This window comes from Astyanax mexicanus, chromosome 6 (assembly GCF_023375975.1).
Source record: "Astyanax mexicanus isolate ESR-SI-001 chromosome 6, AstMex3_surface, whole genome shotgun sequence".
In the NCBI taxonomy this organism is placed as follows: domain Eukaryota; kingdom Metazoa; phylum Chordata; class Actinopteri; order Characiformes; family Acestrorhamphidae; genus Astyanax; species Astyanax mexicanus.
In genome coordinates, this window is record NC_064413.1 from 14972286 (window position 1) to 14989936 (window position 17651).

General features: G+C 37.7%; 1 protein-coding gene across 2 annotated transcripts; it reads left to right on the plus strand.

Annotated features, from left to right (window-relative positions):
- Positions 1-32: 32 nt before the first annotated feature.
- On the plus strand, positions 33-17266 carry wdr24 (WD repeat domain 24). 2 transcript variants are annotated; one of them, XM_007256815.4, is made up of 12 exons: positions 33-70; positions 2542-2687; positions 5404-5511; positions 6433-6793; positions 6953-7130; positions 7829-8504; positions 9983-10092; positions 10184-10281; positions 12446-12550; positions 12659-12993; positions 13324-13508; positions 15321-17266. In XM_007256815.4, exons 3-12 carry the CDS (start codon positions 5410-5412, stop codon positions 15487-15489), a joined length of 2319 nt encoding a protein of 772 aa, XP_007256877.2. In that variant the 5' UTR covers positions 33-70; positions 2542-2687; positions 5404-5409; the 3' UTR covers positions 15490-17266. The 2 variants fall into 2 exon arrangements, with proteins under 2 accessions (XP_007256877.2, XP_022529804.1); XM_022674083.2 differs by lacking the exon at positions 33-70 and adding an exon at positions 84-232.
- Positions 17267-17651: the final 385 nt, after the last annotated feature.

Below are 17651 nucleotides of genomic sequence, written 5' to 3' on the forward strand. Positions count from 1 at the left end.
GTGCTGCACCAAAGCGGAAGTGAATGCTCCACATCCGGTTCCTCTTTCTCCTGCAGGTTTGTTTTGAAAGGTCAGTTATGGGATTTTTTTTAACTCATTTTTATTATCGTTATTATTATTATCGCTGTATAAAACAGAATCAACACCAGCCGAGAAGAGCAGACACACACAGAGATACAGAGCCGGAGCGGCAGGTTGAGTTACTGCAGCGGCGGAGGAGCAGCAGAGAGAGGTTCAGGGATCTGTTTTTACTTCTTCTAAAACTGATTATTATTAATTTCTCCAGTTTCCTGCAGCAGATTAGAGCAGCTCTGCACTCACTTTGTTCCACAGCACTGTGAGGGAATGTGTTCAGTCTGAGAGCTCTTATCGGAAATCTCCTGTTTACTAAAAAAGAGCACATGGACCAACAGACCCGTGTTTACAAATAGCAGAAATTCAAAGACCACGATTCACTTAACTTACACTTACCTTACACTTACCTAACGATTTATTAAACGCAGTTAATTATTTATTAACGCCGAAAAAATATTAATTAACGTTACATAATTCTCTTTTTATAAGTTTTTTTTTATTGTTTATGATATTTTATTACATCATTGGAACGGTTTATTACATTGAGGGAATGATTCATTACATCCCTGTTAAAAAAATCCAGCTAGTAATCCAGAGAAAACATACTCTGTGCTGGTTAGGAGTTAACTAAAGAGTAACTAAACCCCCTGGTATTAGCTGAATCCCCCCACAGCTCAGACTTGAAAAATGCTAAATAAATAAATAAATGAGAGGGGTAGTTTGGGAGTAACACTGGGTGATGTGTAGGTTTAGGGGTGGGGCAGGAGGGACAGGAAGGAAATTCTAAGCAGGGATGGTATGTTTCATTACTTTAAAGGAACACATTTAATCTGTTAATGAAAAACATATTTATCAAATCTGTGTATTATTTTATTAAATCTAAGAAATTATTTATTAGATGCAGTAATTGTTTTTTTTATTTAGAGAATGATTGGTTACATTTTGGGAATATTTTGTTTAATTGATGGAGTGTTTTTTTTTTTATTAGAGGCACTATTTTATTAAACTGAAAATAATAAAGTTATTTAATTCTGGCCATGTTTTATTACACAAGGGAACATTTTAGGCCTCTAAATATTATTTTTGTACCTTAAAACTTTAGGGGCACTATAGACAAGATTGCAACTATTAAACTATTCTCTAATAGTGAAAAACTAAAAAAAAAAGTACCTAAAAACAAATTTTTACTGCATAAAAACACAGATAAACTGCATTGCATTACATTGTAAAAATGCATGAATGTATTTCAGAATATGTTGTTTATATACCAAATATAGGTGGAAATATTAAACACAAATATGTAATGTATCTTAATGGTGACAAATTCTTACTATATTATAAGCAAATACACATTTAATGTGGTTTAGTGGGTACATATAGATGCAACTATATGCTATAAGCATGCAACATGTTTTTTAAAATATTTTACAGGTTTTTTGTTTTGACAATTTCTTTTTAATGCAACTGGGAATAGTGGAAATGTTCATACGGTACTCTGCTCTTTGCCTTTGACAAACTTGGACTACTCTTTTGGTAACAAAACAGTGGAAACAAACATAAGTCATTCATGTTGTTTTCAAACAAACTAAAAACTTTTAAGGACTTGAGGATGGCATCAAATCACTTTTAATCAGTTTTTTACATGCTAAATTTGCTTTGTTCAAAAAAATTACCAAAGGAACATTTAGGAGTGGATAAAATATAACTAAACTAAACTAAGTTCCCTGTGAAAGGTAACAAAGGCATCCTGGAAGCAACTCTCCAACCAATATAGCAATTATTTTAAACAGGACAAAAGTGATATGTCAAAATGACTTATAGTTTGATTCACAGCGACCTATCTTCCCTTTGAGAGGGCAAGTGGACCCAAGCCATTCTAGCAAGATGCCCCTACTGCAAAATAGAGCCACCTGACCCTCTCACAGTATAGGGGTAAAGCCTCCTGACCTGCATTGTTTTCTTAATGTATTCCATTATGGATGCACCAATTATTTATCAACTGACATTAATTAGCTGAAAATGCCAAAGACTAGCAAGTTAAAATACATTTATGCTATTTTATTTATTTATTGGTGAATAAACTGCCTCTCTGTGCTCTCTGCTGCTCAACAATGAACCCCCTTTTCAAACTTGCTGTAGTTTATGGAATAATCTACACTTATTTTCTAAGGGTTTTCCTTTAATTTGTCACCCACTACAACACGTTAATAGAGATTATGTAACCGACACAAGAATAAATTATCATGGTCCCGCACTGACCATGGTTGGTTGCTGAAATTTCATTACAGGCGAATACTAAAAAATCAAAGCAGCTAAACTATTCTCCATTTGTATGTCTCTCACCCTCTACACTAACAGCAAAAATGGCAATACTCGCTATAATATTTGAATAGAAGTGACAAAAATAGTAGTGATAAAAAAAAAAAAATACATATACATTTCTGTCTCTCTCTTTGCCTTTAACAGATCACTGTTTTGCATGGGGCACGTGCAGGGGACTGAGGTGCCCGTGCCTTGTGTTGACATGAGGAGACATGGTGAACCGGATAAACTTCCAGTGATGAACTATACAGTAACTACAGGTCACTAGTGCTGTGTTCATTAAAGCAGAGGTGGGTAACAAAGGCTTATAAAATATCAGATGTTTAAATGTTCAGTTAAAATTCTCAGTAGAAAAAGCTTGTGAATAAATCTATAAATTAAACTAAATGCAAGGGAAAAAAATACAAATTGTTCTTGGTTAAATACTTAATAGGCTAAATAGTGTTGTCATCATTTTTCCATGTGGACCTAATAAACACATAACATACAGTTATAGAGCATAGCACAAGCTGCATATCACCATATTTTATAAACTGTTTTAATGTTTTCACTGCTAGACTGAAATTGTTTCATTCATAAAAGTCATAGCAGTGTGGAAATCCTAAAGTGTTACATCAGGAAACGTCTTGAGAAGGCCCACACCTGTATAAGTTGTGAGGTGTTATCTCGTGAGGTTAAATACTGGCTAATGTGCTTGTGGCAAGGTGTCATGAAATAAGCGAGGTCTGATGGTGGGTGCCAGTTGAATGGGAGATTCCATGTTTTCGAAGTTTTGTGAGCATTTAACATTCCTCGATTCCCAGTTTCACATATGTACCAGGAATATATCATACAGTGCATAGGGTAGTGGATGGTAATGATTGTGACCAGTGGCATCTGGCTAGAATTGTCCATGTACACACACAAACGACTTAAAAATTACGAAATTACATCTACAATATCTCAATACAGGAGATCCCACATAGACATCCCACATGTATTTAGCTTCCATTGAACATGGCAAAAGTCATTGGACATAATACTCCACCCATGTCCCATAACATATGGCATGTCTGTGTATACAGGCTATATTTATTTCCCACCTTCTGACTTGTAGTAGTATGCCTGCACTGCAAGTTTCACAGTTCCCTGCTGTTGAGTCATATAATTAGCACGACTCGGTTGTGCTGAGTCAGGTGTGTTGGAGCAGACTATGCAGCCACAACTAGAGTTTGTGAGATACTGTATAACCCTCATATTTATACAGCAGCCACTGCTGAACTGTATATCTTTGGGTTCCCAGAAGGCTTGTGTGTGTGCTGGGGTGGGGAGTGACTGGAAATTAGGTTGCAGTGCAGAGTTATTTATTTTTGGGCAGAAGCAGTTTCTGATCTGACATGTGAGTGAGTGACCTAATAACAGTCCCTCGTCTCCATATAAGCCTACAGTTTCAGAATACTCAGAGTGTTGAACAGCTGTAATGTCTAATTTAGCCGTAAGCAGTGTGTACCCTGTATTTAAATCTTGTGTAAGATTATTGGCTGTGTTTAACAGGAGCAGAAGCAAAAAAAGCTAAAATTAGTCAAATTGCTTTGCAGTTTAGGGATTTCTTAATTTTGTAATTTGTTTCTGCTCTTATTTCCCTTGAATTGGATGATCTGCTTGGTCTTTTTTTATTTGATCATGTTGCTGGCCTACAAAGCCAAAAACGGACCACCTCCTTCCTACTTAATGGCAATGGTCAAAGCCTGATCTGCACCAAGAGCTCTTAGAGCTTCCAGTACGGCTCGGCTCGAACCACTATCCCTCAAAACCCACAGAAAACAAACATCCAGACTCTTCTCTGTGCTACAGGACCAAGATGATGGAATGAACTTTCACTGGGAGTCAGAACAGCAGAGTCACTCTCGGTCTTCACATGCCGACTAAAGACTTATCTTTTTAAAAAGTTCCTAAATTAATCTTAAAAAGAAAATCTCTTGATCCTAGTCTACAAACTAGCTCTGGATATCTTGAAGTAACAACGAAGCACTGTTGTAAGTCGCTCTGGATAAGGGTGTCTGCTAAATACCTTAAATGTAAATGTAATCATGTACCTTTGTTGTGTTTAATTGCTGGATTTTGAATATGCATTCTATATTTTGCTTTTTTATTTTAACTCTGCACTGTAAAGCACTTTGAGCTGCTAAACTTTTACTGCTAAACTGAGAAAAGTCCAACTGTGTCCTGTGACAGCTGATAAAGGACTAGAGAATGTTCAACACAGACCAACAGATGGGCATAGAAAGATGGAGGTGGTTAGAATGTTATTCCTGATCAGTGTACATCTGGTTGGCAGAAAGTTTTGATTTGCTTTGATTTAAAAACAGGGTTATTCCACCAAATAAAGCACTTCATCTTTTTTGTTATTTCAGCCATTTCTCATTTTCTGTAATAAATGCTCTAAATGACAATATTTTTATTTGAAATTTGGAAAAAATGTTGTACGTAGTTTATAGAATCAAAACAACAATGTTCATTTTACTCAAACATATACCTATAAAGAGCAAAATCAGAGAAACTAAAGTTTCTTAATTTTTTCCAGATCTGTATATTCAAATATAAATTATTCCAAAGCCTAAATGTATGGGTTTGTATTGGTAATGTGTTGGTGTGTTTAAAACCATTTTGTTAAGTATAAGTGTCATAAAATGTTTTTGAAATTAAAATATTGTTTATCTCAATAATGTTTGGGACAATAATCCAGTAATAAGTACATTTGCTGGCTGTGAATTGGCATAGGAGTTCACTGTAATCCAAATTCAGCTAATTGACAGGGTATAAACAGATAACTTAAGTACTGTGATTCAGGAAAAAGACCAGAAAAGAACATGATATTGACAGAGATCTATTCATAGTGGCTTGTTTTGCCTCCTGTTGGTCACAAGCTAAACTGCAGCACTGTCTAACCTATTTTCATACCTAATATGTGAACTTTTCTAGAGTGTCTGACTAAACTGTGACTCTCTTTCTCTCTGTCTCTCTCAGGCTGACATGGAGAAGATGAGCTGTCCTAGCACGGTCAGCGGCCGAACCATGTTCTGCCACCTGGACGCTCCGGCCAATGCCATCAGTGTATGCCGGGATGCTACACAGGTAAAGATTAGCTTCGTTTTTTATACTACACAGCTGTTTTTTTCTAATGTCAAACTTAAAGAGAAATTTCTCACTTCTGGACACTGATTAGGATAAAAGTCCTCAAGAGAGGTTTGATGGAAAAAAAGGATCATTGAAGACAAACAGTGGTGAAGATAGGAACTAAGGGTTGCAGTGTAGCTGGCAATATTTAGTAAAATATGATGTTAATTCCTTAATAAAGGAATCAGGTAACATAAACATGTTCAGTTTAATATGGTGAGATAGTAATTAATAAAAATAATGGGACTATTTTTCTTACAATGCCCTGGATGTCCTTTTTTTCATTTTCCATTTAAGATGTCCTATCACCACAAATAATCTATTTTGACTGTTCTATTTTACACCCTGCACACCGGCGTTTTGCAATGCTCATTGCTATCTTACATACCTGCTGTCAGTCTATTTTAATTCCTAATAAATTCATGCTGATGGCCGTAGGGGTCTGGAAGTAAGGTGTGTTTGGGTAATTTACTGTGTTATTGCTATCTTGGCAATGGAAAGCACAGGTACACCCCTTAATTGCAACAGACGGCACCAAAGTCTGTTTGAAGTAAACCCCAGACTACCAGTTTCAAGAGGACCAGAGCTCGGACTCTGGCCTGCTTCTGTGCTCAGAAACAGCTTTTATATTTGACCAAATTTCTCATTGTGTTTTCACACTAATGGATTTTTCTAAACCCAGGAGCTCTAGCTCTAGAGAAGTTTTATCTTAAATTGATCTTGATTTAAATATAAAATTCTTCTTGGCCACTTGTCAACATACCATCAGACAAACCATCATTAACAACAAGTTATCTGCACTTATGATTGTCATTTACACTTCCTAAATCCATTGAAAGATTTCTCACAGTTTTTAGTCTTACCCCTTCTTCCTCCCAGGTGGTAGTTGCTGGACGGAACATCTTTAAGATCTATGCGCTGGAGGAGGACAGCTTTGTGGAGCGTCTGAATCTCCGCGTGGGCCGCAAGCCCTCACTGAACTTCAGCTGTGCTGATGTGATGTGGCACCAGATGGAGGAGAACCTGCTGGCCACGGCTGCCACCAATGGGGCAGTGGTGACGTGGAACCTGGCGCGGCCGTGCCGCAACAAGCAGGAGCACCTGTTCACAGAGCACAAACGCACTGTAAACAAGGTGTGTTTCCACCCGACTGAGGTCCACATGCTGCTGTCTGGATCGCAGGACGGTTTCATGAAGTGCTTCGACCTGCGCAAGAAAGAAAGTGTCAGCACCTTCTCTGGTACGCACATGCAGATAACTATCCACATGTACACAATGCTCCGCAGCTGCAGTTCTAGAGTGCACTCTGTGGCCCACATGAGCAGTTCCTAAAATTTTCATTGGAAGTCCTCTCATTATTGGTACAGTACTTATTTACAGGCTGTGTGTGCTTCCACAGGTCAGTCGGAGAGTGTTCGAGATGTGCAGTTTAGTATGAAGGATTATTTCACGTTCGCAGCATCATTTGAGAATGGTAATGTGCAGCTTTGGGACATTCGCAGACCCGACCGCTATGAGAGGATGTTCACAGCACACACAGGGCCAGTTTTCTGCTGCGACTGGCACCCTGAGGACAGGTATGTGTGTTAAGTCTGAGTCTTAAAAACGAACCCACATATATTTGTGCTGTCTTTCAAACACCGTCAAAAACTGACAGAGTGCAACACTGTGTAAATGTATTAATCTAAGCCTTTTTTATCATTTCGTTTTAATCATGCATCGTTTTCATGGTTGTTGACAAAACAAATATGCATTAAAGGAGATCTCCGGTGTGAAATTGACTTTGGGTGTATTAAAACACGATAAAAAGTACTAACCTTTGTTGAATAGCACACCTCCGCTCTCCTGCAGCTTTCTGAGATCAAGTGTTTTGTGCACTTTGCCCAAACAGGCTTTAGACTGAGTGAGATGGGGCATATCTTGCCCCTACAGATAAATCACTTTTTTCACCGTTATTCTGTCTCAAAGTAGCTCCACACTTCATTGGTAGAATCCGGAGAGCCCTGACATTTAAAACGAGACATTTAGAACTTTAAAAGTGCACAAAAGGTTTATTAAAACCCCTGTTTACATCCCATAGTGTAAATCTGAGGGACATAAGGGGCTTCTTTAAGAAGGTTATTGTGAGGTGAAGTGCTTCAGTTAGAAGAGCTAATTTAAAGGAAGAAATATTAGATTGGTCACAGAAGATTTTAAGAAATGAGAGGCAGATATTGTGCTTTATTAAGTGGTACAGTGCTATTTTTGTCGGCCATAATAATTTCTGTCTTTCCAGAGGATGGCTGGCTACAGGTGGTCGGGACAAGATGGTCAAAGTGTGGGATATGACGACCAATAGGGCCAAAGAGATCTATTGTGTGCAGACCATCGCTTCAGTGGCACGGGTCAAGTGGCGTCCGGAGCGGCGCTGGCATCTGGCCACCTGCTCTATGATGGTGGACCACAACATCTACGTTTGGGACGTCCGTCGCCCTTTCATCCCCTTTGCCACTTTCGAGGAGCACAAGGACGTCACTACAGGGATTGTCTGGCGCCACCAGCACGACCCCTACGTGCTGCTGTCTGGCTCCAAGGACAGTACGCTCTACCAGCACATGTTCAAGGACGCCAGTCGGCCTGTTGACCGGGCCAACCCCGAGGGGCTCTGCTTCGGACTGTTCGGTGACCTGGCCTTTGCGGCCAAGGAGAGCCTGATGACGGGTGAGGCTGGACGCAAGCCGTACCCAGCCGGCGACCGCCGCTACCCCATCTTCTTTTTTAAGAAGCCGGATGTGACGGAGCAGTTTGCGCAGGTGGCGAGTGCTCTGAGCGTGTTTGAGAGTGAGTCGGACGGCAGCAGCAGAATGGACTGGTTCATTAAGACAGCCCGCAGGTATCTGCTGAGTGGGAAACCCTTCGCTGAACTCTGTGACCACAACGCTAAGGTCGCCAAGGAGCTGAATAGACCTCAGGTGTGTGTGTGCGTGTAATTTTTAGCTAGGAGTGTTAATCTCCCTTACAATGACTCAATCTTAACTTTCACCCACACCTTAATTTAAATATTTTAGTTTAGAATTGTTTTTGAATATGCAGAATTAGGACTGTCACGTCTGCTCATTTCAAAAAGAAACATTGAAAAAATTGCATCTTTGTCTTTTAAATATTTAAGGAGAAATCTGGAAGGAAACCTTCTTTGCTAGCGATAGGGGCAAAGCGTTGCTCATGCAATGAAATTATTATTTTACACCATTAATAGGGCTACAACGATTAGTCGATATAATCATTAATATCGACTCCAAATGTTTGTTGTAGACTAATCGTCAATTAGTAGCACTAAACAAATTACTAGGAACAAAAACAGAATGTAAGATGGGTAACACTCAACTTGGCCTGCATCTCCAAAAGTGCCCAATCACAACAGATTCACATTTCCTTACTCAATATCATCACCTTCCACATTCAGAGGACAGTGTTCTGGACATTAAATCCAATGTTCAGCTGTTTCTATTGTTTTGAACCAATAGTGAAAGCTAGAAACAAGAGCCGTGCCCTTGGCAAGCAGAGAGGGAAGGCATGGCAAAAATAATCGGCGATTAATCGATTAATCTGAAAAATAATCAGCAGATTAGTCGACTACTAAAATAATCTTTAATTGTAGCCCTAACCATAAATAAGCTTAAAGTTGCTCCACACTGGTTGAATTCCGAGGGCCCTGACATTTATAACAAGGCACTGAGAACTTTAAAAGTGCTCAGGTGGTTTATTAAAAGAAGACTGTTTATACACACAGTACCTTGAGGTAGTTCTCGGGGGGCTGCAAACTTGAAATTTAGTCACAATAAGTCGAATGCTGAGCACGAACGAATAGGTAGGATGGGAGAACAGATTGCAAAATGAAATCTGTGGAAATGCATGAATTCCAGATGTTGCTAAAAATATCTCTATAATATTAATGCATTTCCTTTCCTATTCATGCAACAATATGCCCCTATCGCTGGCATTTTAAGCATATTGCGAGCATCAGCTAAAGGCGCTGTATTTCGAAATGCTGGGGGTGAACTAAGGTGGGATATTCAACAAAAGTTTATACTCGTTATTATGTTACACTACATCTGAATTCCATTTTACTCCAGATTTCTCCTTTAACCAGTAGTCTCAGGTCACTTGACACTAACTTAACTATTAAGTTTCCCATTGATAGTGTTATTATTTTAACAGTGCTACACAAGCTGTATATGAGGATAAAGCTACTGATGAGCCATAACATTCTCTTAAGATGTATTATGGTATCTGGCACACAAACCATTTAATGAAAATCTTTAAAGTTCAGACATGCTGTTATAGCACAACCCAGATGCTCCATCAGATTGCAAGGTCCTGGAGTGCTAGAAATGTAAGTCTATGGTTATCATAATGTTTTGTTTTATTAATGTATCAAATGTATTGCTAGGTGTCTACCACATGGACCATGCTACGAATCATGTTTTCTGACCCAGGAAACCCAGCCCCACCAGCCAATCACAACATGAGTAAACTGGGAAATATCCCCCTCATGAACAGGTATAGTCAGTGCTTACTTCCATCCATCACATCCACAGTTCTAGCTTTAAGATAAACACTATTTTAATAACAGAGTGTGATTGTGTTTCAGTTTTAATCTGAAGGAGATGAGTTCTGCTCTGAACGAGAGAAACAAAGAGAACCGACAGGATAACCTACACAACCTGGAGACAAACCTCAACAATGACGGTGAGGGCACACGTATGACATGCAGATGTTTAGGTACCCCTGGTCAGATAGCTGTGACTGTGAAATGTTAAGTGAGTAGTAGATGGACTGATTTCCAGAAAGCATAAAGAAACATTTATTTGTAACATTTTAACATTAGCAAGGTAAGTTTATTACATTTGTTTTTGTTACATTTTAGAGTAAAAAGAAAAGATAAGGCACACTAGGCAAACATTTGAGCTTTCATATAAATTTTACCAAGATCTCAAACTTTTATTAACTTGTATGGAGAAAGGCTTATTTAAATGATTGAGATAAAAATATTTTAAAAAATCCTACATATGATTCATAATGTATTTTTAAACCAAATAAGTGTTTACAGCTTGTTTCATTTATGGCTACTTATAAATGATTGGTCGTTTAGGAGCTATAGATCTATCATATAAAACTAGAATAGCAGGATGTAAGATCATAGCAAATGGGATTGATAGACAAGTCTACTGGATAAGAAACATTACAAATTGGAAACAAAAACATAAAAGGTAAAGCAGGAAGCAAAATTCCTTACTATAAACTTATTTTTAGTGATGTTATAAACTGCTTTGATAGCTGTAATATTGACTGGTTAAATGGTTCTAATAAAAAAAATGTATAATTAACTGTGTGATGAAGTCTATGGGAGCAAAATCACTTTTAAGCTTCTTTCCAGTGATGAAAATAAAATTTGTTTAAAGAACATTTTAAGTCCAAATCTCACTGAAAAAATAAGAGATAATTCTTGGTTAGTTGCGGTTAGAAGAACTCCTGAGCTGCTGTCCGTTGGAGTTGTTTTGTAAAAACTACGCAATGTCAAATGCCTAACTGTACAGATGAAGAGACTCTGACTTTTTAATGGACTGTTATCAGTCTAAAGAAGTCTGGACTATGTCAGAAAACATTGGACTGAAAGTGGTCATTAATATCAGTTTTGTTGCCTATGGATTTTTTGATGATAATGTATCTGATCATCTTCATGATTTCAATTGGTTCATCATATATGTTAATAAACATAATTTATAGAAAACCAGAACATGTATGATGATTGACCATCTGGTAAGATGTTTTTTAAAATATTATGAAAACTAAAAAAAAAAAAAAACAAGAACATTAAATTTAATATTTAAAAATCCCATGCTGTGGGAATCTCTATCTCTTTAACCTCGAAAAATTGTATGATATGTGGTGTTGGTATATTTGATTAAGTCTCGACTATTGTAGATTGTGTTTTGTATCATGATGGAATTTTTTGTAATATTTATAATTTTTCAATAAAGATTTTTCAAAAAAAAAAAGAAAGAAAAAAAAAGAAAAGGGATTAGTGGCATAGTGAATGATGAAGAGCAGTCTCAGAAGCCAAGAAGGAGTCAAAGAGGCAGTTTCCTGTACTGGGATTAAGCCTAGTCATAAACTCTGTTGAAAATCTACATTCAAAATACTGTGCAGCCCAAGACTACACTTAATCCCTGTCTGGAGAAACTGCCCCGTAACTCTGCAACTGGAACATGCTACATCTTCAGTGCCATTGTTTGGGCTAAATTGAAAAATAGCCTACTTACTAAAACACAAAAAGAAAAGCTGTCGTATCAGTTTGTGCAAAAAAGCAGTGATTTTACTGGATTGTTCTGGTAGCAAAATTACTATTTTTTTATTAGTTATTATTTTTAAAATTGCAGGCATTCTTAAACATTGCCATATTATATACATTCTAAAATAAGTAAAACCCTTATCTTTTTATGGAAGTCAATGTAAAGATTTTATTCCAGGTAAATTCAGAGCAATCTTGTTGGTCCTCGTAAAATGTTGCTCATTGTGGAAATTTGTCACAATATAAAGAACAACTGCTTTATTAGTGTCAAACAGTGAAAACAGAAAACTGGGTGATTTATAATGATATCCTAGATTGTGTGCATTTATTAAAAGGGAAATAAATATTAGATCAATTTTGGCTGCTGTTCACCTTTAAGGTGCTTGGATCAGGTCAGGGGTCAGAATACAAATCAGTTCTAATAAATGACAGAGTTGCAATGGGAATGATGTCTTACTTTTGAATGAGGCTGTGCATTCTTTCTTTCTTTTTGCCCTTCTTTTCATTCCGTTTTTCTTCCATCAATACACTCTTTCATCTTTTCATTTTATCGCTCCATAGAGAATGAAGAGACGGAGGGCAGCGATGGTCAGGCTGAGTATCTGTTTGGAGATGCTGAGTTGGACGATGATGACCTCTATAGCATGGAGCATGAAAACCAGGCAGGTCAGACAGACACATACACTTCTTAACACTTAAAAAAAAAAATAATATATATATATATATATATTTTGTGACCTCACTCTCACTTCATGACCTGCGCTCCCCCTTCAGAGGAGGCAGAGTTTTCTCTCCCTCAGGAAGCGTTTCCTCTGAGGCATGAGATCGTGGACCACCCGGCCGCCCCAGAGCCTCCAGCCGAGAAGCCGGAGTCTCCGCAGGTGAGCGGGAGCGAGGCGGAGAGTTTCTGCCTGACACCCATGGAATCCTTCAGCCTCATCTCCGTCTCCCAGCTGCTCTACCAGCCTCAGCTGACCCCCAGCTTCTTCAGCCCCGTCGTCAGGGAGATGCTGGACCACTATGCTGAGCAAGGAGATGTGCAGATGGCCGTGTCCGTCCTCATTGTGCTCGGAGACCGCATTCGCAAGGAGATCGACGAGCTCACGCAGGTCAGACTCAGGGCTAATGAGCTGTGCATTAGTCAGGGTTTCTGTTTTGTGCACTTATTAGCAGTTTGCATGTTTTAGAGTTTCAGGGCAGTTTTATGATATGGAAGGACCCTGTTATAAATAAGAATTAAAAGTCTAACACTAATACTAAATAAATTAAGTAAACAAATGTGTACAGTGTTAAGGATTAAATTAAAGAGTAATCAATAGACTAAATAAACAGTAGGGAGTAAGAGATGGGTACTTACAGTGTAAGCGTCATATTAGCAGTAGAAGTGTTGGTATAGATATGCATATTCTAATACGTGTATGTGTGTGTGTGTTCTATAGGAACACTGGTACATGTCCTACATTGACCTGCTGCAGCGGTTCGAGCTGTGGAACGTCAGTAATGAAGTGATTAAACTAAGCACCTGCAGTGCAATCACCTGCCTGAACCAGGCCTCCACCACTCTGCACATCAACTGCAGCAACTGCAAACGACCCATGAGCAATAAGGGCTGGATCTGTGATCGGTATGTACACACACACACACACATATATATATATATATATATTTTTTTTTTTTCAGGAAACAATTGACAGCTGTTATTGTTATTTAAAAATTAGCAATGGTATAAGAAAATAGTCTATCATACGTCTGAGCAGTAGACGCAACCAGAAACTATTCTAATTCAAAATGTTGAAAAAATCTATTGCAAAGACAGAAAACAGTTAACATATTAATAAATTAACTGCCATGAATTGTTGTGCATTTTCCACTAGCTTTATGGACTTTTTTGCTAACTATAATTGCAGACTAGAACAACTAAAAAAAATAATAATAAGACAAGACAACTATGCAATATTTATAGCCTATAACCTTAATTATCAATAAGAAGTAAACTTTATATTATAGTAAAAAATCTCATTACTTACTAATTTTGAACCAGGCCTAAATCGTGGAAATGAGTTCAGTCAAGGATGCCGCCATCTTGTATGTAATAAATAAGCTTATGCCACACTCTTGACATAGACCACTATCATAAAGTGGTAGAATCAAAAGATCTGATCCCTGAGGATGTAGGAGATATTACTACAGGTGCAGCGCATCTTGACGAAAGTCAATTTTGCCAAAAATTAAAAAAATATATTTAAGAAAGGTGATGATAGGGGAGACCAGGGACAGTTGTAACATCATTGATTTCCTCAAATTAGAAACAAACAAGAGTGATTTCACTTACTGTGCTCATGCTCAGTTAGACAAAAAAAGAGCCACGTTTGAAACCCCCAGAGAAATTTATCAAACAATTATGTTTAATGTTTTGCATATTAGATGTGTATTAACACATCTAAATGTACCCTGACTAAGTGTATTAACAAATTACCGTATGTAAATATTTCTCAGACAGGGATTAGGACTTAATACTACACAGAATTTCGAGTGGAGGGAAATGTAGCCTCTGTGCATACAGAATAGAGTTGGGCAATATTTTATCATATGGTGATAAAAAATTTTTCTACAATATACTTTTTAAGCATATTGAGGTCCTCATCAGTGCCTAACACTCCTAATAGGCCTTGACTCGTATACGGGCTACAAGACCCTTTTTTCTGAGGTAAAATAAATTATTTACATTGTGAAAATTTGAGGAGTTTAGGTAATCCTACAGGACACTTTGAGATGATGCCTGTTAACTCTCTACTTTCTCTACTTATGTACTTACTAATTTTAAGATCAGTAACAGGAATCAACCTCAAATTCTGCATGTTTGAAAATAGACAAAAACTAGACAACCGTAACAAAACAAAAAGTGCCAATTTTATTCTCTTTATTCAATATATTTTGACAGTTGCAGATTTACCTCATTATTTTTAAATAATTTCTATTATAGTAAGGATTTTCAGTAATGTTTCTTATCAAACATTAAACCTTTTTATGGAATGCTTGAATAGAAATCTTTGAGATTTAGGCGTGTAAAATCAGGCAGAAAATTGACAAAAATGCTGGCCTTTTAAAGGTGTCATTCTATCATGTTTTCATTCATTTTAAAATGTCTAGTTGTGGTCTCTAATATAAGTGAATGCCATGTGAGCTATATTTTATAAATCTGGAAATAAAAAAATGCTCTGGAGATCCTGTATAACAGTGCTTTAGTTCAGTGGAGGAGTGGAGGAGAGAAATCGGCTTTTGTTCATGAATATTCATACATGCAAACATATCATCTCTGATTGGCTAACAGCACTGCGATTGCCCAGGCTAACTTCTGATATGCTGTGCAACACTAGTCCTCTTCCTGATTCCATTCCTCATAATAGTGTTTGTTGTGTGTGTGTATCTATTACAGGTGTCACCAGTGTGCGAGTGTGTGTGCAGTGTGTCATCATGTGGTTAAGGGCTTGTTCGTCTGGTGTCAGGGCTGCAGCCACGGAGGCCATCTGGAGCACGTCATGGAGTGGCTCAAAAGCTCCAACCACTGTCCGGCAGGCTGCGGGCATCTGTGTGAATACACCTGAAACACACACCCACACTTCCTTTTTCTCTATGCCTTAAATTAAAGACATTCTTTCTCACATTCAGTCACACACACTTGGCACTTTGACAGTAGCCTAAACCAGCAGGGTGTGTATGTTTTTGGATTACATTATAAAGGTACTGAGCTGTAAACAAGTGAAGGGCTGTGACTGAAATGGATCCCTACTCCCACATTAGTATTGCACTATATAGGGGGTAGAAACAAGTAAATTTGGATACTCAAATCATCATTTACGTGTCAGCACCAGTCGCATAGAGGCGTCTTATTGCATAGACGAATCTTGTTTTTTTTTTTTTTTTTTCACCATTTTCTCCCCAATTTACAAGGCCAATAACCCAACCCACTCATTAGGACTCCCCCTTTCACTAGTGACGTCCCAACACACCAGGAGGATGAAGATTAGTACATGTGACACATGTGAAGTCAGCCACCGCCTCTTTTCAAACTGCTGCTGATGCAGCATTGCTGAGTAGTATCACAGTGCACTCGGAGAAAAGTGCAGCAACTCGGTTCCGATACATCAGCTCACAGACGCAGCCTTGTGCTGATCAACATCACCTTTTGGAGTGATGTGGGGAGAGAGCGCCATCTACCCACCCAGAGAGAGCAAAGCCAGTTGTGCTCTCTCAGGGCTCTGGTAGCTGATGGCAAGCTACATGAACAGAATTCGAACCAACATTCTTCTTATCTTATCATAGTGTCTGAACTTAGCCCGCTGGACCACTCAGAGACCCAGACGAGTCGTGTTTAAAGCTCCGCACACAGTTAATAAGTGATTACTGTTTTTTTTTTTTGCTTATAAAACATAAGCCATATTAACAAAGTATATGAGAAAATGAAGGAAATTCACAGAATTCAGTGGCTCACACTTTCACCGGCTTGTGTGAGCAGATTCTGTTGCTTGTGCTGCTTTCAAGTCATGTCAAAAATAGCATATTTACAAGAAGTGAGCACTGGAATGGCACCGCAAACTCATGTTTAACATTTTTTAAACACACTAATATAATAACGCCCCGCAGTCCATTTTTTAAAGGTTTACTCTCATCCACACGTGAAAAGATATAAGTACATGCTACTGATATTTCTACTGGATAATATCATCGCTCATCTAATGCTCGTGTTGCTCTTTAAGTTTTTGTTTGCAGTAATTGTAAATATATTTGATCTCTATTGGAAACAGAAATAAACAAAGAAAACACATTTTCCCAGAATATTTATGTTTCTGACCAAAAAACACAATTATGTTGTACTTACAAAGTGTAAACTTCTGAGGAGGATTTGAAGGCAGCACTAGTAACGAGACTCAATTTAATTGCGTTCTTGTCCACAGAGCTACAATGTTTATCATAAATAAAGAGTGCAGTGTGGGAGTTTATAGTGTTCTCAAAATCATGTTTGAATTTCGCTTTACAATTCGAACAAATGATTCGGAAAAATGTCTGACATTCTCCCAAATGCCCTAAAACATAAATAGGGATCAGTCACAGCCGAGATAATTAACACTACGGCAAGAAAATGAGAAACACACACACACTCCGGATATATACAGCATATTTCTCTCAGAAGGCCTTGGACTTTTATTTATGTAAAGCTTTAATAAGCAGCACCGTTCACAGACACGTGCAGCTATGGAAATGGGATTTATTTTCAATGTGTAAATATTTTTAGTTTCATTAATCTGTTCTTGCATTTGGAAACATTTCTGTCGTTACTAATATGCAAAATGCAGCTTTCACATAATAAATGTGTTTATTCTTCGTCTGTCTTCAGTTGGTGTGAAATCCAAATGGGACACTGTATGTAGGAAGTGAGTCTACTCCTATTTAGATTTAGATTAAGATTTTTTTATTAAAGTGGGTTCATGTTGCTCGGCAATGGGAATAACTTTCTTTATAAAAATCCTACTAAAATGATAGATTTTTATAGATTTTTATATTTTACTTATATTCTATTTGACATCTATATTTGTTACTCAAAGCCAGAAAATACTAAAGAGAAAATAAGTATGACTTTAATTACATTTTTTATAATTTTTTGCCCAATTTGGAATGGGCAAAGAGCAGCCATTCAAACTGATTGAAAATTATTTTTTATCAAAAAATGCACATTTCTTTCACTTAGAAAAACATATCATAAATGTTA

Coding starts and splice junctions, on each gene's coding strand:
- wdr24 (XM_007256815.4), top strand. CDS start 5,410: ATGGAGAAGATGAGCTGTCCTAGCACGGTCAGCGGCCGAACCATGTTC. Junction 7,131..7,828: donor GACTGGCACCCTGAGGACAG/GTATGTGTGTTA, acceptor CTGTCTTTCCAG/AGGATGGCTGGCTACAGGTG. Junction 10,282..12,445: donor GACAAACCTCAACAATGACG/GTGAGGGCACAC, acceptor ATCGCTCCATAG/AGAATGAAGAGACGGAGGGC.